At 42.7% G+C, this 24,762-nt stretch overlaps 1 protein-coding gene across 4 annotated transcripts in view; it reads left to right on the plus strand.

Annotated features, from left to right (window-relative positions):
- Window positions 1-24,762, plus strand: part of CARMIL1 (capping protein regulator and myosin 1 linker 1) — a 198,133-nt gene that overhangs the window by 56,973 nt on the left and 116,398 nt on the right. For all 4 annotated transcript variants that reach the window (XM_075142229.1, XM_075142227.1, XM_075142228.1 and 1 more), the window contains one exon: window positions 24,394-24,444. In XM_075142229.1, the coding sequence (XP_074998330.1) occupies window positions 24,394-24,444 (51 nt within the window). The remainder of the gene's footprint in view (window positions 1-24,393; window positions 24,445-24,762) is intronic.

Raw genomic sequence — 24,762 nt, forward strand, 5'->3', positions numbered from 1 at the left:
TTGCTCAGGGTAATTTGTGCTCTTCCCTTTTTCCTGTCTTCCTTCACTCTTACAGTTATGTGGTGCAGTTATTTCTCTGTAGTCTTACTGTTTTCTGTTGGCGTTCTTGTTCTCCTGCTTGCTGATTAGGGCCATAGAGGAAGGGGATTCAGCTCCTCCACTGCTGAGTCAGTAATTGAAGCTGTCTCTTCAGAGCAGAGCAAGGAAGGGAAATGCTGGTATCTTTAATGGTATCTATAAACTCAAAAATCAGCAAGGTCCCACGCTGCATCAGTGTGACATTTACATTGTTAAAAGGGGTTTCCCAGAGTGGGGAAGAGCCCTGTCAGAGGCAGGTTTAGAAGCAAAAAGGGCTGTGTAAAATCAGGCGAGTTCTTAGCAGTCAATACCTGTTTGTTAATGGTTCCGCCTTTATGACACGGTAGATTTGTGGAGAGAGAAATGACTATGGGAATCAGCTGGGAATTACTTTAAGTGGAAACACCCACAATCATTAATGAATTTTCAGTGTAATATGTCTTTATTAAAGAAAGCATCCTCCTTTTTTTATTTTTCCTAAGTGGCAATGATAATGAGCAGCAATACTTCTAATATTGCATAAAGAGTCTAAACAAAGGCAAAAAGTATGTCCAGCAGTAAATTACTGCTTTGTTTTTTAGTTTGTTTGGGTTTGGTTTTTTTTTTTAGAGACACCCCCGATCCTGTTTTGTATTGCAAATCTCCATTGCTGTTTTCGCATAGAACTGAGAGAGAAGTCATGACCCTTCAGCAAAAATGAATGCATGAAAAAATTGAAATGTGTGTTTAATGTAAGACCATTGGAAGCACATCCAGATGGAAAGATGGTGCTGCCTGGAATATTGGTGCTCTCTTTGTAGGAAGGAGATTTTATTGCTGCCCTATTGAGGAGTGAGGTTTTCTAAAAGTCATCAAGTTTTTGAGATAAGTTTTGCATTCCGTAATGCGCAGTGGCAAAAAGCAAGGAGGTGAAACGTTCTGATGATAACATTTTGTAGTTCATAGAGGCACTTTATTTAATATCCTTGCTTAGTAAATGTAATTGTTGCTGATGAAAATTGGGAAGTTAATACTTACATGACCCAAGGCAAACAACTTTGAAACAAGCCCATTCCTGAAGTTTTCAGTTTTAGCAGATGCCTCGTTTCAGACAAAACTTCAAACGCTCATGACTCATGGCCACCAACTAGAAGTGTTTTGTTGTTCCTAAGGGTACAAAACAATTTCTTTTATATTTTGGGCAGTGAGTCATAGCTGAAAAGCATGTCAGTAGTGCTTCTGAAGGTAAATGGGATACAGTGATTCTGTGGGCAACATCTGGAGTTCAGGCACCGTTAGTTATTTGTGGGGATGGGCTCTAGTTTGCTGTCGTGGATTTATTCATAAAAGATGACCAAGTGGTTCATAAGGTTTATCCTGCTGGTGCTTTGACCTCCTCTGGAGTCATTGGTGACAAAAAACTGTGAGCTTCCACAGTTTGATAATGGTTACAGATAGATAAGACTGTTGCTGGTTATGATTTAAGGAGGCATGGGATCGTGCAATGAGCTGATAAAGCCTGGCCTGATTCAGCATGGTCTCCTGTTGCTCGCGTACCAGGATTTGCAAAACATGCAGACCACTATTGCCTCCACAGTGCTCTGTCATACAGTCTTGTGGGGTGAGTGAAGTGTCCAACGTCTCCAGCAGGCTAGCTCAGGATCTGTGCCATCAATTAGTGCCCATGTGCTTTCTGACTTCTCATTGCATTTAAAGTAAAATGAAAGTGCATTGCCTTCACTGTGAGCTAACCTGAGAACAGCTCAGCCTCATGAAATTATAGATGTTTTTAACAATAAAAAGACCTGTTTTCCTGGCAGTAAGGAACGGGATGGCAGCACTTACTCCAGTGCGGTAGTTGTGGATGTGGGAGGGAAGCATTGTTCTCACCTGATCTGCCAGGTGAAAACACATCTGCTTGTGCGTGGTTGGCAGTGGCAGTCATTGATTTGAGCTGCCTTGCCCGCCTGCAGGTCTGAAGTTGTTTCTTCCTGTGTTGGAGTGAGTTTTATGCTCAGGGTTAGGTGTTCTGGCTGCACATGTGCAACTGCCTTTCTGTGCTACCCTCAAGACCAGAGATGAATGGGGCATTTCAGCTTCCCAAGCTGCCGCGCATGGGGTTTCTCTGGTTTTGGTAGCATCTAGATGCAAAGGTGCGGGGATTTGCACGGCTGATTCCAAGTGAGGAGTGGAAGAGTGTAGCTGATAGCTGGCATGTCTTTGTAACTTCTCCCTCGGGGGGCAGCTCTTCTTTGCTCGGGGCAGCAGGCATCAAACAACCAAAAGGGCGTAAGTTACCTGGCCTCTGGAGTGCAAGTATTTCACCGTTTGTGGGGCAGCTGGGCAAATGATTAAGTTCCCTGGTGCCTCCTTCCTCAGAGGCATGGATTTGATATTGTGAAGGGTGTGGACTGCCGCTGACTTCCCCAGTGACTCCACTTGTCTGCTGACAGTGTTGTAGATGGAAGATAAATTGCTCATCATTGCCGTCTGACAGCTGCCTAGAGAGCAGAGTAGGATTAATTCCTGAAGTTCTTCCTTAACTATTTCATTTACCTGGGTGGGTGTTCACTACTGAATTTCCAACTCCTTTACAGTGATGAATAGTAATATAATTCTCTGTCTTGTTAGTTTCATGTGCACTTAGCATCCCAGATAATGCAGCTAGTATATTGTTATTTATATCTCTTAGGAAAAAAATCTGGATTGTTAAAATAAGCTGGTAATGCAGACTTACTGTATGTGGTAGAGGCTATTGCCTCAGGGTATGGCTTATCTCATTAACCAGCCATGAAAACCTTGTAGTTTTCCATCTTTGCTCTTCATCAGGTATATTACCATTCATATTATGTATCTACAGTTTGTTCAGGGCAGTAGTGAGTAGCTTATTTGTGTATTTCTGGTGTATTTACACAAGGCTGCTCTCTGATGATTGCAGACTCTGGAGTTGGGTCTTTTAATGCATGTGTTGATGTACAGCTGCTCTGTAATTAAGTAAGAAAATGCCCTATTCATTCGGCAGGGAGGTTTGCTTACCTTGTATTGTGCCATTCAGTACCTATTGAGGTGTTACCCCATTAATGTGCTGTAATAACAACAGGCTGTTGGAAAAGCAGGTAGCAAAACAATAGCATGAAATAAGATACTTTCTGGAGGCGTCTCAAGGGTGGTTAATAGATAATTCCTGAGCTTTTAGCTGTTAGAAGTCTGCTCTGAGCTCCTCAGGATACAAGACATGTTTTGTCTGGCAGTAGTATGGATCAGTGAGCCAAAGGGTTATGAACAGTTAAAAAAAATCCTTTCTGACAGAGTTCGGGCCCTTGTTTCGGGAAGGCTGTTGAGAGAGTATGAAGGAGGTAGGGTTTTCCTGGGTTTTCAGCACCGGAGTTTGATAGTCACTTAGGTAAGTGGGGTTTGCAGTATGTGTTTGTTGTTTCAAACCCATATTCCTCTAGTTCTTTTTTTTACTGATAAGATTCAATATTGATTGGAGAAGGCTGCTTAGCCACTCGATTTAGTATGGCCATAGCCTTCCAGGAGGGAGAAGACTTGGATTACGGGATCCTGGGAGAGGGGCCGGGGAGCTGTGGGCACCGTGGGCTGGGACCGGGTCTGAGCAGGAGCAGACAAAGATCCAGCGATAAGCTTGGGAGCTCAGAGGGGTGCGCTGACAAGGACTGGAGTGCAACCCAAATGTGCAGACTCTGAACAGTGACACTGTGGCCACCTTTGCTATTTTTTTTAAAATCCTAAGTGGTGCTTTGCAAATATATAAAAAAGAGACCCTGGAGAACGTTGAGTATTAAAAAGTCTAGTTTTAGGTTGTAATTTATTAGAGTGTTTTTCTAAGGAGAAGAGTCAGTTCTTTTTTTGGGTGTCTTTGGTTTTTTTGCTACCTTGAAAGGGAAAATTCTTTTAGAAAATGAAACCTTATTACTACGTACAGTTCTGGGACAGATGCTGTATGTTGTCATGTTGCTCTCATTGGAAAGCAAACATAAATATAGCTACAGCAATGTTAAATGCTGTGACTAACCTAAGATACTCTATTATATACTGCTTAAGATTTTATGTCTTAACAGCCAAGCGTGTTATCTTCTGCTGAAAGAACATTTGCTACAATTTTATTTTAGTAATCTGCAAGGGCTTGCTAAGTGTACATGACAAATGGATTGCTACCTGCAGTATTGTGAAGAATATTGTAAGAAAATCTTGATAATGTTTTCTGCTCCTTTAGTGCCAAAGAACTCCTGTGGAAAAAAGTCTATGTACCCTTTTTGTGTATTTTCTTCCTCCACTGTATACCTGTATGCATGTATCTCTATAAGGAAAAAAACACACCCTGAAAAATATCTTTATTTCATTTTCCTCTGTTTAATTGCTGATTACTTTAGAAGTATGAGGAGTATCAGGTCTTATGTTTTCATGTTTTTCTATTTCACCAGCTGAATAGCTAATCTATTATTCTCTCTGTATTAGATAGAGATTTTTTTCTTCTTTTACTCTAAGTAGACACAATGTCGTCTTCCATGGTGCTGTGGAGATTACCGTGTACGTGACCTCTACTTTTTAATTTGCAAGCAAAACTAACTGTGTGTGAGCATAGTCAAGCGTAAGTTTTTTTTCTGATTATGGTTTATTTTTTAAAAAAAACAGCATGAACCTTTTAGAAAACTGCATTAAGTATGAATGTACTTATCTTGGCTGATGTGATAGGTAAATGGAAGCTGAAAGGACTCTTTGGAAACCACTTGTGTATCTGTAGATAGCAGGAGGGCCAGAATTATAGCCAACTTGGTTGAAATGACATGCTTTATGTATGTTGGGGCATATGAAGGAAGCATGCTACCAGGTTAATTTGCCCAAACTGGGAGCTGATTTTACAGTCAACTCATTTCTTTGCTTCAGTCTGCTTGAGTTTGCTTTTTAATTCTGTGAATTAGCATCAATACACGTGGGAGGACATTTTCTTTGGATCCTGCGCTAAATTATTCTGAACTGTGCAGAAGCCCTGACAGTGAGAGGAGTTGAATGTCTGTCTCCTCATCTATCCTGTTAATGGGCTTTTCACTGTGTATTTTTGCACCTATTTGAAGTAGTGATATTAGTCTTCCAATTACTGTTCAAGCTCTTTGATTGTGCGGATGAGCAGTTATGCAACATGTCTGAATTGCTTCCTTTTTCCCAAGAGTGGGCAAGTAAGATAGGACAAGTGTTTGCTTCTACGTGCAAGTTAACTCTTGAACTGAAATTCAGAGCTCAGGCTATGGAAACTCTGAACAGGTCCCAGATAAATGTGACTGAAAGGCTGCTAGCTATTAAAGAATGGATGCTGCATGCTTAGCACAGTGTCAGGAGAGCTGGATTTCGGTCTGGTGGTTCTGAAATGTTGAGTGCAAATTCACATAGTATTTTCATCTCTCATCTGTTGTAGGAAGTGGTGAATTTTTTAAAATTTATTTCAGGTTAATCAGCCCAAATGGCACTGATTGTTCTAGTGTAGTGGTTAAACATATAAATGAACCCTCATGTGTGGGCTTGTTTCTCTGCTGCTCGGTGCCCCAGTGATGTGCCCTACCAGCTTCCAGCGTCTGTTTCTCCTTCAGGGACCTCCACCACGCCTGTGCTGCTGCCCTTTGAACATGGAGCAGCTTTGCCAGGTTTATCAGCAGAAGCATCTCCAAATGAGGTGTCTTGTGTCTGGTAGGATGCTGGGGGATGAACTGCCAGGTGGTAATTGCTGGAGCAGAGGGCTGCCAGAGCTCGGAGGGCTGCCAGGGCTTGGTCTATATACCTAAATCACAGAATGACTCAAAGTCATCCAGCTGTGGTGCATCACTGGCTTGTTTGGATGCTTAATTGCAGTGCCTTCCTTCTGTTCTTCCCTACAACAATAATACACATCTTATGTCTGATCCTTTCTAAAGAAAAGTTAGGCTAGGATTATCTTCTCTCTTTGGGGGTTTGTCCGGTTGACAAAAAGCAAAGGGTGGCAATTAAAATTGTGGAACTTGTCCAGCTCTGAGGGAAGGCCCTCCTTCCACTATGAGGTGACCAGCAAGCTCAGGCTGATCCAGCTGTGCCAATTTTAGGAAGTTTCCATTTCGTTTTGCCACTTGCCCCTTTGGCAGAGGTTACTGCTCCCCGCCCCCCCCCCCCCCCCCCCCCCCCCCCCCCCATTGGGTAGGCAGTGTGGACATGGGCATGCACACCTGCATCAGGTGCTGGAGAACTGATTCGGTGTGCATGGATGAGTGACCTGAGCAGCTGTGTGGTACTGCAAGTGCCGTGCAGTGTGGTGGAATCGGGGGGAGAGTGGGCTCAGCCTCTCGGGGATAGCCCTGTGGTTAGGCTGGATTAGCCGTAGTACACAGCTGCATCCTAAGACTGCATTTTGGCACGTGCACGGAGGCTTTGCACTTCCAATTGATTTCCCTCACTTTCTTTCCTGCTTCGTGTAAGTGTGACCTAGAACATGGAGTGCCGAGGCTGATGCAGAGCTCCTTGCACTGCAAGCAGTTTTATGTATTATTACAGGGTATGAATTTAGTTCCCTTTTTTTAATTATGAGATTTTTCATCTTGGGTTGAGTGACTTAGATTTCCTGCTGCTTATCAATGATTTAGTGGATGTAGTCGGATTTTGGAAGAGACCAGTTCATATGCATAAACAAGAAAGAAAGAGAAGGTGGATCCTGCTTCTAGTGCTCGTGGATCATCTTCAGATATTTCTGCATGACTATGTGGTTAGAAAAAAAGGCACCATGTATTTGTGTGACTGTTGTAAACCTTGCTGGTTTTTTTCTTTAGTATCCAAATTGTGTGTAGCTATTGCCCCCCACCCCCGCATCTGCTTTACTTAATAACCAGGGTAAGACAGAGAGGACTGTCAACTCCAGACTTTTTTTTTTTTTTTTTTTTTAGGGTTATATAGATTTGCTGGCTGTATTTTGATAACAAAATTGACTTCTGAAGCTATACCAGAAATGTATCAGTTCTATGGACTGGTGAGATAGCATTAACTGTCATTTTTAATTTTGGTTTTTTTTTGTTTTTTAGAAGACATTAGCTTTTAAGTCTTATCCTTTCCGTCATAGTTTTCAGAGAACTTCATTTGTTTGTAGTTCCAAAAGATTTCTCTCCTCTCTAGGAATTAGCAAATTAAACACAAAAGAAAGCAGTATGGTTTTCTTTCTTTAAAATTGTTGATTACCTTGTATTTGTAGCCTCTCTGCATTTATTTAATACAATGAAACAGAAAATAATACTTGAATTAATGGTCCATTACTAAAGCAGTACTAAGGGAAATAAATCACAGAAGTATATGCATTACAAGGGATGGTATTTTGAACTAATAATCTGGAATAGAACAGCACTGTCTTGTTTAAAGGAAGTGTGGTTCTGCAGCCATCTGTACATTTGCTGCTGAAAAGGAGTATGTTTATAACATCAACAGAGTGGATTTAGAGTATCAAAACATGTTCCATGGTAAAAGTGACCTGGAAAGAAACATTTTTCATACAGTTTTTTTTTCATACTGTTTTTCATTCATTACACACACACACATACACATCCTTGGCTGAGATGTTCTTTTGTCTTGTTTGCTGGTTTCAAAAGCTTCCTGGTTTTTCCGTAAGAATTATATAGTGTCCCAGATCTGCCAATTATGAGCTTCTCAAGCTGTGGGCCCAGGAGCAGAGGGGCAAACCTCCAGGCAGAAACCTGGTACAAATAGCACTGAAGCAGCTGCAGACAAAAGGGCAGGCTGTGCATTTGATAACATAAGAATTGGGTGCACTGGGATTGAAATGTAGGCATATGAAAGGTGACAAATTTAGCCCAAGGTAAACTTGCCATTGGGAGAGAGCTCAGTCCCTAGTAAGTGTCATGTGTTCACAGCTTTTAAATCAGGACAGCTTGACTTGGCACAGATTAACCCTTTTGTGAACCCCTATCCTCAGTCTCTGCAATATACATTGGGGTTTCTCTGGTCATGTTATCCACTTCCACTTGAAAAAAAAAATTCTGTGTGAAACGTTGAAAGTATGGTGCATTTCTCCTGGATTTCCAGGCCTGTGGTGGACCAGATGAAACAATGGCTCTGAAGAGGATGCTGGACATCTGAAGATCATGGTCACATCTACTCTAGGTATACAGAAACTCAATAGCCAGAGTCAAACATGGCTTGCATGAGTTGCGTGTTTACAGTCAGGAAGCCTAACGTGTCTCAAGCATATGTTGGCTTACCAAGCGGGAACAGAGCAGCTATCATTTGTAGCCAGTAGGGCAGCCCAGGCTTTCCAGAAGCATTGGACTTGCTGTGTATAGGTTTAATCTTTCTTGTTTCTATGTAGAACAAATCTCCCAGAGCCACACTTGAAGAGGTTCATCAGCCTTAGCCTAATTTTTCTTCTTCCGCATTCTTCTTCAGTATCTGCATGTTGCCAACAAGTAGCAACTTCAAACAGCATAAATAAAAACCACTGTCCTTACCAATGAAGGTTTGTGTGGGATGTTGTAGTCTTCGGACTGGTAATGCAGCCTTCCAGAAGCAAAAAAGTGGCAAAGACTAGAAATTGAGTGCGGAGGAAAAATGCACACATTAATCCTCGAAATTGGATTACCTTGACATTTGTCACTTCTATAGTGTTTTTGCTTTACATTAAAACCTCTTTCCATTTTGATTGCAGGGAAGTATCCATTTCACGTTCCCCTCACCAGGAACGATACCCAGACTATGAGAGCTGAGGCTTGGCCCTGTCTGGTGGTGTCTTACATCACATCTCCATTTGGTGAATTCACTTTTTCAAGGTTGCTAAGCCTGTTCATTTGTGGTGGCTCTGCCAGGCTGTTGCAGCACTGGCCTTGTGCAGAGCTCCTAGAAGCCTGTGGTCTACAGGCTTTGACGCCTTTGGAGGGAGCATTATTGAGTACCAGTGTTTCCAGACAGCTGTGATTCATTCAGCATGTGTTTATAGTGACACAACCGTTACACCCAGATCATCCTTGAGAAGGAGGAGAAGATTGTGCTTTCCTAACTAATTTACTGGGATTCAGAAACTTCATAGAATTAATTGATTTGTGCCACGAGTGGGACAATGATGTACTTTGAAAGCTCTTATGGATTTTCATGTGGCTCCAGGAAAAATGAAACCGCCCCCCCTACCACTGTTGCATATTTTAAAGCAAAATTCTTCAGACTTTTTATTAGCAACCACATCAGATGTTCAGCTTCTGAAACTGCTCTGAGGCGTCAGACTGAGGAGCTGAAGTTACAGGTCCCGTGCCAATATTGTTGGATGAGGCACGGTGGTCTTTGTCATGCAAAGAGTGGGCATAAGGATATATTGCTATTAATTTAAAACCCTGGTATTTGGCATCTTTTCTTGAAAGGGTTATACCTACTTGCTTCTGTCATTTACATTTTTGAATTAGGGCCTTAGTCCCATGTCTCTGTATGGTAATAGCTCCTAGGGTGGGAGTGACCTCATTAAAAATGTACTTTATGATCATGATAATGTAATCATTTGAGGTGAAAAGCCAGTTTTTATTTTTTCTTTTAAATGCATTGGGTAGTGAGTGTCCTTGCTTTTTTAGCTTGAGCAAAGTAATGTCTCCTGGAACTTCTTTACTCAGCCTCGAGTAGATGTCAGTGGAGCGTCCCGTTGTTTCCGTCTCCCGTCACCGCTACTTTAAGAAAAATCTATACCTGAGGACAGAAGATCTGTTAATTTCTCATCTAATTTATGACCAAGGGGGAAGTAGTGGCCCCTTCAGAATTGGTGGGAGCTCTGCAATGCAACTGAATTTGAAAAGTCAAAATTCCACCATAGACTCGTTGACATGGATGCTTTCTTCTCCTTGCCTTCATTTCTTGGTGCACTTTCTGTGTGAGAAATGCTGGGATTTAGGAAAAGGAAAGAGGAGAAATCTGTATGCAGTCTGCAAGAAAATAAAAAATGGTAGTGTAGACAAATTGAGTGATCACAGGACCCTGACGTAGAAGAAATGGAAGATAAAACAAGGCGGGGCGGGTTGTTTCAGTGTTGCAATTGTGGTGGAAGGTTTTGGGTTTTGATGGCTGTGCTTTACTGTCATCATTAATGCTCTCATCTGAATAATGAAGTTAATAGTCCAATCATATGAATGTTTGTATGTGGGCAGAGTTAAAATCTTCAATGCATCTGATGTTCTGTTGGGTGCAATTTTCTGCAAACCTGCTAACAAGACCGTGATCATTCATTTATGGTGTGTTTGGGAGCTTATCCATGTAATTCAAAAACTTCACAGTGATTTTTTTTTTTAAAGTTCTAAGTTTACTTGGACAAAACTTCTCTGTTGATATAAGTATCAAAGCTCAACAAAAGGAGAAGAAAACATACTTAGAACTTTAAGCAATGAAGGATCTTGAGAAGAGATGATAAGTGGGTTGAAAAGTCATGATTATATACATTGATCAGCCATTTAGGCAGCACAACTGAATGATATTTTCCTTTCTGACTTGTGTGAGAAGACCAGCAAATCCAGGTGAGTTTATTTAAGTAGTTGACGGATGATGTATAACTCCAGCAATAGTTAATCAATGTTATTGTGAACTTAATTAGGCTAAGGATGACAGTCACATTAGAAGCACATTTAGCTAAACTGGTGTGTGTGTATTAATACCATACTTTATAACTGACATAAACTTAAAATTGCACTTGCAAGCCTTGCTCTTACAAACTAAACTTTGATGGACTGTCCTTTAACCAAACTAAAAACTCACTTGTGAGATCTTGCACTACCTAAACTAAGTATTAAAATCCTACCTGAAGTTAATAGGTGACAAGCAAAGGCACCAGTAGCAACTGGTTGGAGTCCACCCTGGAAACTGAACATTTGTAGTAGTTTTTGAAGGGTAAGCACTTGTACATTATTGTGAAATATAGTTAACCAACATTTGGTTTTGGTTTTGCAGTAAAAAAAAAACCCATTCACCAACATTAAGAATCAAAGAAACCACAACTTTAAAAAAAAAAAAAAAGAAATAACAGCAATACTTTTTTGAGATGGTTCAAGATGATTTTAGCATGGGTTTTGTCTCACTTACGTTGGTTTTGAAGCCGTGATGATAACGTGTTGGGGTTAAAGTTGCGTTTAAGGTCTCTCTGTAGTAGGCTGAAGGCCTTTGGGGTTTTGGTTTTTTTAGGAACTGCCTATCTTAAGAACATAATAAAGAGACAAATTGTATGTGTAAATACCCTGTGTCAGAGTCGAAAAGGTAAAGCATTGAAAAGATACAGCATGAAAAATTTTGTCTATGATGTGTTGAATTTCAGCTGAAGGCTTCCCAGCTTTATTAAAAGCAGTACATCTCCAGTGGTAGGACAGTGAGTGGGTTTTCAGCCATGCAGGTAGACATAATAGGCCTGGGGATTCTGTGCTTAAAGGCATCATTTTGTCTGTATTAATTTTTCTCTCTGTTTTCATCACTAGTAGAGCTGTGTTGATGGCAAGAGAGGTGGTGCTTGGGAAAATGGAAGCTTAGAAAGGGCATGCTATAAACTGCATCCGTGCTCCAGTCAGGATACCTTCTGACTTGTCTAGTCTTAGAATAGAATAGACTTTTAAAAGACTTTAGAATAAAACAGAATCGTTTAGGTTGCAAAACACCTTTAAGATCGTTGAGTCCAACCGTAAACCTAACACTGCCAAGTCCACCACTAAACCATGTTCCTAAGCACCACATCTACACGTCTTTTAAATACCTCCAGGGATGATGACTCCATCACTTCCCTGGGCAGCCTGTTCCAATGCTTGACAACCCTTTCAGTGAAGAAATTTTTCCTAATATCCAATCTAAAGCTCCCCTGGTGCAACTTGAGTCTGTTTCATCTTGTCCTACCTCTTGTTACTTGGCAGAAGAGACCAACACCCACCTTGCTACAACCTCCTTCCAGGTAGTTTTAGAGAGCAATGAGGTCTCCCGTCAGCCTCCTCTTCTCCAGGCTGAACAACCCCAGTTCCATCAGCCGCTCCTCACAAGACTTGTTCTCCAGACCCTTCTCCAGCTTTGTTGCCCTTCTCTGGACACGCTCCAGCACCTCCATGTCCTTCTTGTAGTGAGGGGCCCAAAACTGAACACAGTATTCGAGGTGCGGCCTCACTAGTGCCGAGTACAGGGGGACTAGGAATCACTTCCCTACTCCTGCTGGCCACACTATTTCTGATACAGGCCAGGATGCCATGGGCCTTCTTGGCCACCTGGGCACACTGCCGGCTCATGTTCAGCCAGCTGTCGACCAGCACCCCCAGGTCCTTTTCCTCTGGGCAGCTTTCCAGCCACTCTTCCCCAAGCCTGTAGTGTTGCATGGGGTTGTTGTGACCCAAGTGCAGGACCTGGCACTTGGCCTTGTTGAACCTCATACAGTTGGCCTCGGCCCATTGATCCAGCCTGTCCAGGTCCCTCTGCAGAGCCTTCCTACCCTCCAGCAGATCAACACTCCCGCCCAGCTTGGTGTCATCTGCAAACTTACTGAGGGAGCACTTGATCCCCTCGTCCACATCATTGATAAAGATATTGAACAGAACTAGCCCCAATACTGAGCCCTGGGGAATCCCACTTGTGACTGGCTGCCGGCTGGATTTAACTCCGTTCACCACAACTCTTTGGGCCTGGCCATCCAGCCAGTTTTTTACCCAGCGAAGAGTGCACCTGTCTAAGCCATGAGCTGCCAGCTTCTCCAGGAGAATGCTGTGGGAAGTGGTGTCAAAGGCTCTGCTAAAGTCTAGGTAGACCACATCCACAGCCTTTCCTTCATCCACTAAGCGGGTCACGTTGTCATAGAAGGGATCAGGTTGGTCAAGCAGGACCTGCCTTTCATAAACCCATGCTGACTGGGCCTGATCCCCTGGTTGTCCTGTACATGCCACGTGATGGCACTCACGATGATGTGCTCCATAACCTTCCCTGGCACCGAGGTCAGACTGACAGGCCTGTAGTTCCCCGAATCCTTCTTCCGGCCCTTCTTATAGATGGATGTCACATTTGCTAACCTCCAGTCAACTGGGACCTCCCTGGTCTTATTCAAGGAAGCCTTAAATTTCCTTGAAACCAGGATAACTTACAGTAGCGTGGAGCTCAGTCTAGCCTGAAAGACCTGCCTGTGGGGAGGTTGTTAGGCAGTTAGCTCACCTAGAGCACCCACGTTCCGGTGGTTCTGCTGCTGTTGGTAGCTGGGCCATATTGCTGCTAAGCTGACCTAGGTTTGCTGTGATCACACATTTGCCTGCAGAAGATGCTGCCTTAAGCTGTGCTGGGCCTATCCGGTGGTTCAGCGCTGGCGGCACGTGGGGCTTAGGCTGTGGGGGGAGCTGGTCTCACCTTGACTGGGCTGCAGCGACCACAGTGCAAACCCTGCTGCTAAGCCAGGTGGGTGCTCACCTTCCCTTCTTATCTGTGGCCCTGTACCAACATCTCCTCTGTTAGGAATTTCTTTAAAAACAAAACATTGATGTCTCAATTACAGTTTTTGAATCTGTGTTCTTTCTACTCAGGGTGATGTTTAGGGTGTGTACAAGAGTGACCGCTTGAGATTGTAGCCTGGCTTGCACCTTAGCTCCCGAGGTGGGGGGATTGTGCCAACAGCTCCCAGGGGCTGCTCCAGCTGCTCAGCCTGGCCAGAACTGCTGCTCCTCACACTGCTCCACGAGCTCCCCCCCTGCCTTCTGTACCCCAGCAAAAAACTCTGGAGAGGGGGGTTGGCTTGGTCAGCAGAAGAGCTTAAGCAGTTCCAGAATGGATGGGGGGAAGACTTGGCTAGAGGAACCAGAGGCTTGGCTGACTGGAGAATGGGGCAGAGAGTTGCCTGCAAACTTACTATCTAAACAGAGCACAGGCTATTCTCAGGTTTACCTTCCTTTTTGGCAGACTGTATATCCATATTGAAAATTAAGAGAGTCTGCAAATTGAAGAGCTTGTAAATCATGATTCTAGATAAAATGGTAAAGCCCAGAAGGATCTAGTTAGCTTTACACTTTTATAGCTTGCACTGACAAGCCAAATCAGTTGTTCAAGTTCACAGTAGTGAAGTAACCTTTTAAAAGCTCTCTTCTCCGAGACTCTTGTGTTCTGAAATGAACAATGATTAAGAAGCATCAGGCATGTGGCTCAGTGCTTACAAAACCAAAATTCACCCACAAAATTGTTCTGAGAAACAGTTTGACTTAGAAGACCTTTGCATCAGAATCTCATGAAGGTTTTTTGGGGAAGCAGGCTGAATTTTTTCTGCTTTTTCAGAGGCAAAGGTAGTTTACAAACTATTGGAGCCTTCTGCATAGCTAGGAGCTGACTCCTTACTGAGCGTTCGGTAATAAGTATAACAGTTGTACCTGACTTCTAAGTTTGAAGAGCAAAATTATTTGTTGCTTTTGCATTCAGTGGATTGTAATTTCCATTTTTTAGCATGGTTTCTGCCTTTTTTTTGGAAGTTTAATTTCCATTTGGCTGGTAGAAATTGATGTTCTTGTCAGATAAATAGGGATATTTCATTATTACATGCACTTTGTCAGGTTAATATACTGTGTAAGAAGCTGTAGAAGTAAAACACAGGCAGTATTAGCATGATACATTTAAATAAGAGTTGTCACAAAACGAGAAAGCATTAAAATAGCTTTTTTTATTGGACAGGAGCATATTCGTTTTTAATAATGAACAGCATTAGATAATTGACATCCTACGACTTTTAAAAATCAGCGCAAAGAATGATAACCCTCCATCAACGGTTACTTAGTGGTTTTTGCCCAGTGCATGCAGCTTGTACTTCTTCGGCAGACAGGACAGCGTGCATGTTGGGAGTAGGGTGAAACCGCAAGTATTTTTTTGCAGGATGTCAGAAGCAAAATTGCTTTCCTGGAATGTGGCAATTCCTGAATTTCAGTCTAAGGGGAAGCTAGATGCAATCAGCTGTGTCACTGCCTGAAGCCGGCCTCGCCTCCGGGTTTCCTGTCTACATCTCTCCCTGCGCTAGATACAGAGTGGGAGCAGGGGGAGGGACTGCGAGCTGGGATTTATCATCTGGTGCAGAATTTCGTAAGAAAGAAATCCGTCCAGCAACATGCACCTGCATGACGGGGGAGTGGGGACATTGTTCACACCTCGGTTATTTGGCTGCCCTGGCTGTAAGAGTGAAGTGCCTGACAGAGAAGCTTTTGTGTGTTTCCCCCAGGAGAAAAGCTGGTGGGTGGGTGGTCAGCACTGGGTAAGCCAACAAGAGGATGCCTCAGCCATCTTCAGCTCCCACCACTTAAATAATAAAGTATGGGAGCTATGGGAAAGGAGTTGCATGCGGGGATGGCAACGGGCAGTGAAAGGGAGATCCTTTCCAGCCCTGCCTTCCTGTGCAGGGGCAGGGGAGTAGTTTGTTCTCTTCTTCCCGTTTCTGGAAGGTGTGTTAAAGCTATGAAAGAAAAGTTTTCTTTAGCTGAGGGGAAACGTGATGCACTAGAAATAAAATAGCTGTAAAGGAGATCATCTTATAAAATGTAAAACAGTGCAACAAAAAAGCTGAATTTGGGAGTATAGTGGTGGCTTTTAAGGATTTTAAACGACCAAGTGGCTGGTTCCAGCACTTAAGCACCATCCTCTCTTGAAAGATTGATGGTCTTAAGATATTAAAATATAAAAAGGTGAAGGCTTGCAGCATACCTCAGGTGATTAAGGCTGGAGTGGCTGTCACAACCAGTTCCAGTGGGTACTTTGTATTTTGCGGATGATAGATATGGAAGAAGGGTTCTGTGGGGAGACAAAAGGAGTAAAAGGAAATCTGAGTGCACCTGAGGACTGCAGTGAGGCTCCTGAAGTGATGTAGAGGAGCAGATCTTGAGTAATTCCCTCTGGACCTCATGGGGGAGAGGGTTTTGGTTTGTACCTGTAACAGTGGTTTCTTTGGGAAAGAGCTGCCTTGGCTTGGTGGTTTTCATAACTCTCCACCCATCGATTTGGTTTTGTGTGTCAATTTGTATATGCCATGGAGAGGACAAAAAAGACTTAATTCTACAGATTTATTAAGCTGACATCTTTCTCTGGCCCTTAGCTCTCGGGGCTGTCCAAGGTCCATGTTATTGAGACTGGTTTATGGCAGTGGGTATTAAGGACAATTGTTTTACCGTGCTTATTTATTTTATTTTAATATTAAGTAGAACTAAGTGCATTGAATCTTCATTTAATTGTTGATAACTAAAAGCAAATACGTATGGTTGTAGAAGAGTTTCTTAAAAAACGCTATGGATCACATTGCGTTTCCTCTGTCCCTGAAGTTTTTGTTTTGTTTCCTGGTCTTTAAAATTTTGCATTATGGTTGTGTGTGACATACTTACAAAGAGAGCAGCCCCGTCACCAAGGAACACTGTGAAATATTTAATCTGGCATTTCTAAGTGATGAAATTAAAGAAGATAAGAATAAAAGCACTGCAATAGCAAAATCTATTTCCAGCTGGTTCTGCATAGAAACAGCATCATATGCAGCACACCAAAATGCTTCCAGTCTTACCTGCTGTCCGTAAACCCAGGAAGAGGCTCCATGTAGGAAGAGGGAAGGTGTATGGATGTTTCTTAGTATTAACACCAGGTAATGGGAGGGTTTTTCTAAGGGTGCCTATACGCTTTTTATGATGGAGGGAAGTCATGTGAGAGCATAAAAAATTGTTGCAGAGAAGATGCTGGAGCCCAGGGCCTTTCAAATTACAAGTCAACTGAATGTTTTCAACCTATTATTTAGCTGAGTATCGAGGGCTAGAACATCATAAAAGGCTGATTCGTGGGGAAGGTATCCTGCTGTGGCACTTCATAACCTGAATTGGGGCAGTGACTCTGTATACAGAGGAGAGCGAAAGTGGGAAAAAATCTGAAATAAAGGTGCATTGGCACTAATGTGCTAGTGACCTATTTATGGGTAAGGTAGATGCAGAGAAGGAAAAACTCCTCTGGGGTTATATGCCTTATTGATGAGTTACAAATGAATGTATGTGCTTCAGCCTGCACCCCTCCCACTCCCCTCTGCTGCCCCGTTGGGGTCAGCCCAGGCTGGGTCCAGTGCCACGGAGAGGACTTTGTATCGGTGAAATGCTGCTGCTGCTTCCTATTTTTATAGCTCAAGCAGGCTTAAATAACACAGTAGTTAGGTCTTCTGGTATTTAGTGCTTTACAGCACTAGGGGTTTTTGTTGTTGGAATTGTGCGGTGGTGAGAGGAATGGTGAGGAAATTTTGCAGTCTGCTGCGGCTTGTCTCGGCTTAAGCGCTCTGTGTAGGACATCTCTCAGAACGCCGTGGAAATCTGTTCCATGACTGACTGGTTGGAAGAACAAGGGAGCTCTGTGCACATATGCAATAGATGGCTGCCCCTCCACAAGCTCTGCGGTTAATGGAAATGGTAGTGACAGGGGCTGGCAGTTGGGGTGCCCACGGCTCCTGTTGCTGCCAGCAGCGGTGTCTGGCCAAAGGTGAACCCGTATCAGCATCTTCTGAAATCCTACCTTTACTGGAATTGGTGGGTCGTTTGCACATTGCAGACAGGGTTATAGCAAGTGTTTATATTTATTTGTGCTCCAGGTGTTAAAGAAGCACAACTTGATTCATGTGTCCTTTACAAACAGTTTACAGGGGTAGGACACTGCCTAAAGGTGATAGTAGTAGTGGTGTGATAGCTGTTGGAGGAGCTAATGAACAAATTTGGTTTAGGCAGGAGATTTTGTTTTAATTTGCTGGTGAACCTCCAAGCTACGATGTTTCCTCTCTTACTCCAGAATTAGGAGCCATTTACTCCAAGCCTCTCTTTCAAGCTTTGCAACTTCATTTTGCCCGTTTGTTTTAGGCAGATCTCTTGGTGAGTCCATGCCTCAGTTTTTGTCAGTTTTAAAATTAGGATACTTTTTCTTAACTATCTTCCAGGGAGATAGTTGCCTCCGAAGTAGAAACTGCTCTGCATATTGGAACAGCTCTCCAATGGCTAAATAAGTGTTTCTATTAAAGGGGTCCTCGCTAACTTAGACTGAAAGGGAAATTTGAATGAAGCACTCCATTGTGCCATCTTGTGGTGTCCCCTGTCATGTTCGGTAAATTAATTTGAAAGGTGCTTCTCTTCTCTTGAAACACAGCAGATTTATTGCCAGCAGTTCTGATATCTGACCTCACTGTTTTGTAAAAACCCATCTCAACTAAAAACTGTTCTCCATACCATCCTTTGCTGTCCAGAAAATATGCAACATGGTGGGCCGTACAGATCAGGCTTGAGTTTTTTAATGCAGTACAACGGTAGTAAGGACCAGTGAAAACCCGTGCTCTGTACAGCGTGCCGGTGGCAGGGCAGGGGGCAGGCAGGCAGGCTCTCTGTCAGCGGCACCAGCGAGGGGACCTTGTTGAGGAAGCTGTGGTTGACTTCAGGAATGATCATAGAGAAACATGCAGCAGAGCAGCCCTTCGTGGGGATGGCCGAGGTCGTTACTTGCGCTGCAGAGCTTACCCCTGTCTTGGGCAGGAGAGAATCGTACTGATGCAAATAACAGCTGCCCTGATGAGGGTCTGCTCCGGGGTATATTTTGCGTAGGTCTTTGGCTGGCCGCACAGGCACTGACAACTTAGGCAAGCCTGGGAATGTGTTCAACTTGGCAAAGGTCAGCTGAGGGAGGCAGAAGTTCTCGGTTTTGTGTGTGAATGCCAAGAACTGAATGGCACAACCCTTTCCCGAAGGATCTTCCCCAGCTACAACAGACTGCTTTAGTGCTGGTGGATAAATAAGTAGGCGTTTGGAACAAGAGTGAGTAAGGTTTGTCAATGGTTTTATCGTAGATGACACTTTTACAATAGCTGAGACCAAATGATCAGAGTCAAATTCGGCCTTAGACAACTGAGAGGGCTGTGGGTGAAGGTGGTGGTGCTGCGAGCCCTTACATTGGGGCTGAACTGAGCCACTGTGCTGGTGCCAGCGTTCTGCAGAGAAACCCACCGTATGCCAAGTGATACCACCATTTCAGAAGCAGCATACGTGTTCGTGTTGTGCCTGAGCTAATTAGCCCTCCAAAAAGACCTCCAAGATGTAGCTAGCCTCTTTGTGTAGAGAGGCTCAGTGCTTTTAACAGAGACCGCCTCGCTCGAAACCAGCTCTAATATCTCTAACATGGTGCTGAAAGGGGCCTTTTATCTAATCGAACTCCAGTCGCTTCAGGATGGAGCATTTCCAACATCAAGCATGCAACGCAGGAAATGAACCATCGATCCTATAGGGACTGAGACAGACTGGATGCTCTAACATGTATTGATTCATCTGTATTTTAACAAAACAAAAACTGTATTAGTGCTGCTGCTTTACCTGACATTATTATGTGTACATTAGATATTGAATCAGTAGTAGTAATGGAAAGCTTATGATAGAAATCATAAAGCAACTAATAAGCATGGAAACTTAAAAAATAATGATGATACTTGGAGTAATAATGGTAATGAATACTGATAAAAATAAGGATGGTATAACTAAGAGGTATATAAAGAAAAGCAATTGTCTTCTGGAGTTCAAAGAATTCTCAAAATGATGGATATCTAAATAGGAAAACCTGTCACGAATGCTTCTTTCCTCAAGTAAATGGTAATAGAGGAGACCGAAGCAGTTTGAGGCTAACAAAATGGCAAATGCTGGGAGGAAAAGAAACTATGGTGGAAGGAAAGGATAAGGAAGTATATTTTAAGAGGTAAAACTGCAACAGTTGATCAAAAAAGTACTAAGCTTTTTTTTTTATATATATCTGTGTCAGTCAGTTTTCAGCAAGAGAAAAACATTTGGCTAATCCATCATTATTTTGAGATTTCAGCAGAGGGAAGTTTCAAAACATCTGTGCTAGTGAGTGGAGCGAGCATGATGCGACTTCCCGGGGCCTGTGAAGTGCTGGGGTGGTTTCATTTTGGTTTATTTTGTCACGAAGACGTGTATGCTTGCTGTGTTTTCCAGAACTCTTTATTCCTGGGCATTTTAAAAAAGGGTAGGGATTTTTAAAAGATTTGTTTAATTTGCTTGTGAATTTGAAACCACTTTAAATATAGATAAGGTGACTTGAGTTGATGTGGTCTGTCTGGCAAAGTAGATGCAATTAGCACAGAGCTGTGTTGCTGATCTTCCCAAGACTGACTGCCATTTAGGGTGGCAGGATTAACCCAGTGCAGCCCTGTTAATTTAACTTGCAGTGCTAAAATGGGTAATAAGGCTAGATTTTGACAATAAATCACAAAATGCATCTGTATGTTTGTGTTTTGTTGATATACTTGCTGAGGATCTGTGTTCACATTAATTTTACTTACTGAAACAAATTATTTATTCTGGTAAATAGAAGATGACCTCATAGGTCATGAGTCTCTGGAGAAATAATTTGCAGGGTATGTTTTTGGTGAACGTTTCCAAATTAATTTCCAAATTTTAACTTGTTTCATATACATTGTGAGTAGTGTAGAGTCAGTCATGGAATTTAGAGTGATAAAAATGTTAAGAAATCATTAACTCGGGTATCTGTGTGTGAGTAGGAGTCATTTAACATTCAATTTATAATCCCATTTTGCACTTGAAAAAAGGCAGAGTAGGAAGACAGACTGAAGCTACTGTAAACTAAATATAACTCTCCTTGATTGTCCTTTCCATGCAGCAGCAGCCAGGTTATTTACCTCGTATAAAATTCACCTGGATGTGCTTGCTGCCTTCACGTCAGTCACTCACAAACCTTTTGGCTTACAGGTGTGTTAAAGCGTGAATCCGCTCCTGAGTCTCTTTCTTTACCCTGTATGTGCTTATCTTTTGATGGGATCTTTTAACTTTATTAATGATGGAATACCACTTGTGACCAAACAAAATAGTTATGGAGGAATGGGATTGTGACTTGTTGAGCGTGAACATTTTCTTATCAGAAGATAAGGTAGGTTATACACCGTGCCCAGCTGACATTCCTGATGGGTTGTGAGCGAGGCAGTGCTTTGTTCAGAGTTGTCCTTGGATAGGGGTCTGTTCCTCGGAGTCTCTGGTTTTCAGAGTGACTTTGACCATGACACTGCTTCTCCTGTACTCAAGGTTCTCTGGCTGCAAAATAAGCATAATGGTGGCAGAATCTTCTCTGTAAGATGCTTGAGAACTGCTAGAGAGTAACTGGGGGCTTTTGCTTTTTAGTTTCTTTGCATAAAGAAACTAAAAACTCCAGGAAGTCTAGAATCTGCCTATTCATAAAACCGAGTGCCTCCTGGATACTTCTGAAAGCCCTAGACAATTTTGCAATTAAGCACATAGTCATTATTCACGTCAGAGGAATGCAACAGAGACCTGGGACTTCCTTCAAAATAGTTCGGTGCCTAAAAGGGGACTTGAACTGTCAGTCTGAAAACACCTCTGGTGCTTCTGCCTTTGGTGCCAACATCGTATTTTGCAAGGGAAGGCATAGGGTGATACATTGTTTTAAGTAGTCTATAATGTATGTTCTGTTGCCCTTGCAAGTACTAACAAGCGTGCAGAATCCTATTGACAGAGACATGGGTGAGCTGGTATCTTAATAGCCATTATTCGTTTATGCACTGCAGCCTTATCGAGGAGGAGGAGGTCACTGAAAAATGCTCATGTTTCGCAGCTTATCCAACAAATCTTAAGTTGATTTGGGGTAGAGGCTACTATGTTGCTAAATGTGAACAAAAATGGTGATGTTAAAATGCAGATGTTGCGTAAAAGTTGGAAAAGATTGAAAAAAATAATCAGAAGGCAGTAAACTAAAGCTGATCCTGTCAAAGGTCACGATGCATACTCATGGATTTTAGCAGCTAAAATTGTGCTAAATGCCAAGCCTCCTCTTGGCCAATTCTGCCATTGTCAAAAAAAAAAACCATCTAGTCCTGCCGTTGTCAAGATGGGACATTAATTTTGCAGTAATAATTGAGTTTGTCTTCAATTGACTTTATTAAAAATCACACTCTTACTTGTTTGTGACAGTCTCAACTGTGAAACCTGTAGAAACCTCAATGTTATTCGATTAGAGGGCTCAGGCTTTTTTGTACCATCTTATTGCTCAAGAGTAGTTTCTTTACCGGCTGAGTGGGGAGTATCATCTTACAGCAGTCCTCTCCTTTGCATGCAAATGCATCTTCTTAAGGTAAGTGGGTACTTCAGCTTTGTTGGTTTTAGCAAAATCACTTCGGGAGCATTGGTACATCTACCACGAGAATATACACTGACATGTGCTCTGCTGGAACATTCTTTTCCAACATAATTGTGTTACAGCCTTCTGGTTACCTGGTTTGCATTTAACTTTGTTATTTGGACTGCACATGTGTACTGTAATCATGTTAAAGGGACCCTGTCAATGCTCATAAAATAGCTTGAACCCATATATGCAGGCAAATGTTTTGTAACGGGACTGTGACATGATTTTCCTGTAACCAGCTGTCCCTCTGTGGTGGCATACACATGAACACTGATCTCTCTAATGTTGTAGGCCACTACCTAGAAGGTAAATACGGAAAGCAGCTCTTCAAAAGCTTCCTTTCCCCGGACTACCTCACATCTGCACCTGAGATGTGGTGACCAGAAGCAGATCAGGAGAAGCTGTTGCAGCTGCTCTACCTACTGCTCTGGAGGCATTTTGCTGGTGGTGCCGGTGCAGGGAGGGTGCCTGATCACCTACCCCTCTTCAGAGCTAGGCGGCTTGTTTGTGGGTGCAATGATGGGTAAAAGGGGCACTCTTCTTACTGATAGCGAAGCTTTTCTTATGAGCACGCAGGGGTGTGACTGAAGGTGTGATCCTCCCCAGAGGCTCCCAGGAGAGTGATGCGCACCTTCTGTGGGCGGCTGTCCTCAGGAGGTGGGTGAGGGAGGGGAAAGAATCAAGGTTTTATTACTGTGACAGAGAGCTGCTGTCGGGCTTGCGAAACTGTGGTTGTGCAGTGGTAGAACCCCTTGGGTTGACCCTTCCCCTTTCTTTGCGTGTTGGGTTGCAGAAGGTGTACTTGTGCTAGGCGCAGCTGGGAGGAGAGCAGGAGAGACTATTTTCCCCCCATGTGTGAGTGCAAGAGGATGAGGCGGATCTGTCTGACAGGGCCTGGATGTGCCAGCCGAGCAGCAGCGGTGGTGTGCCAGCCAGCGTAATGGGCCTTTGGTGAAAGGGTGAGCCACAAGGGAGGCAATGGTTACTATTCCACAATGGTTTGGCTCTACATCCGTGATAACCAGAGCACTAGGTCTGATCACATCAACCCTGCAACAGTCTGCTAATATCCAACACTAGTACAGCATTCATGTGCTTAGTTTTTAGCAAGATGTGGTTCAGTGGAGATACCGAAGCTGAAATCCAATCTCCAAAGCATTTGAACGGTGTTCGGAGCCAGGTTGCCTTCTCAGGCTGGTTCTCCCTCTCTGACCGAGGAACACGTTTTGTGTCAACCTGCTCACCTGGAGATGGATACTTACTGAGCAGAACTGGGTTGAGGAGGTTCCAGCTGTGTGAAAAGCTCTGCACGTGCTGCGGGATTTTGGTCCAGATGTTCGAATTAAGTTTGTTTCAGTTTTTTGTCTGGAAAAAGATGGAGCCAGCAGTAGCTAATTCCATGGGCAGGTAAATCAGAAAGCAATACTCCAGTTTTGCAAAATGAGTCATCCCTTTTGCAAAGCATAAAATCTGTGAGTGGGATGTGCTACTGGAGATTGGAGTGGTACTTTTATGTATCATTACATTTTGATTGGCAATAACTTCCAAAATACTTGTTTTGTTGTGTTTTTTCCCCGGAGTCACTGGTCTCACTAAACTAATTGTGTTTTTCCATTGTCCTTGCCGGAGAAGAAATGCAGGTGGTGTCAATGAGAAATCTGTGCATTGTTACTCTAGAAATGCACCGAGTGCGTCCAAAAGAAAATGTTTGCTTATGGTCTTTTATATTACTAATAATATCATGTTTATCTTGCATATTTTTGTTATATTTAAGTACATCATATGTTCCTGATAGGACTTCTTATCCTTGCTTCTTTTTAAAATGTCACTAAGATTGCTATTAGATGTTCTTAAGAGATTGATTGAATAAATTTCTTCAGTTCGATGCTGTACTTAGTAGCTTATAGCTGATCAGATTGCAGCAGTGTCTACACTGTGCTCTACTGGATCTGAGCCCAGTTTTGCTTCCTTCAGTGTATCACAGCAAAGGGAATCGACAGGCACTCTACTAGAGGCTTTTTCCCTGATTTTCTTCTTTTTTCTTCTTTCTCCTTTTTTTCTGATTTTCCTGGAAAAGAATCTTTAATAATATTCCTGATAAATTAAATGTTTCTTACAAATTCTGTACTTTTTTTTCAATAGGTGTTGGCATCATGTCGGGCATTTCTTTTAACATCTCGGATTCCCACTAAGGTAAAGCCACTGTGTTTCTATAAATATTCTGGTTTTTTAGATACAAATGTAAGTTGCATAAACTAAGTTGCATAAACTTAGCATATTTTATACTTGTGCATCTGTTTAAAAATAAATAATAATTAAGGTATGATATGTTGCATGGTGTTGAGTTAGGGTGGTGGTTTTATTAGTGTCTGTCTTAAATGGATTTGTCAATTTGTATTTACAGTTTGAGAGGAATTTTAACTTCTAGAAATGAAGGTGGGTGAAGAATTATGTTGGAAACACCAACTTGAAGAACTGTGAGATGAGTCTGATGACCTCTGTAGTGGGACA

Source organism: Calonectris borealis, chromosome 2 (genome assembly GCF_964195595.1).
Source record: "Calonectris borealis chromosome 2, bCalBor7.hap1.2, whole genome shotgun sequence".
In the NCBI taxonomy this organism is placed as follows: domain Eukaryota; kingdom Metazoa; phylum Chordata; class Aves; order Procellariiformes; family Procellariidae; genus Calonectris; species Calonectris borealis.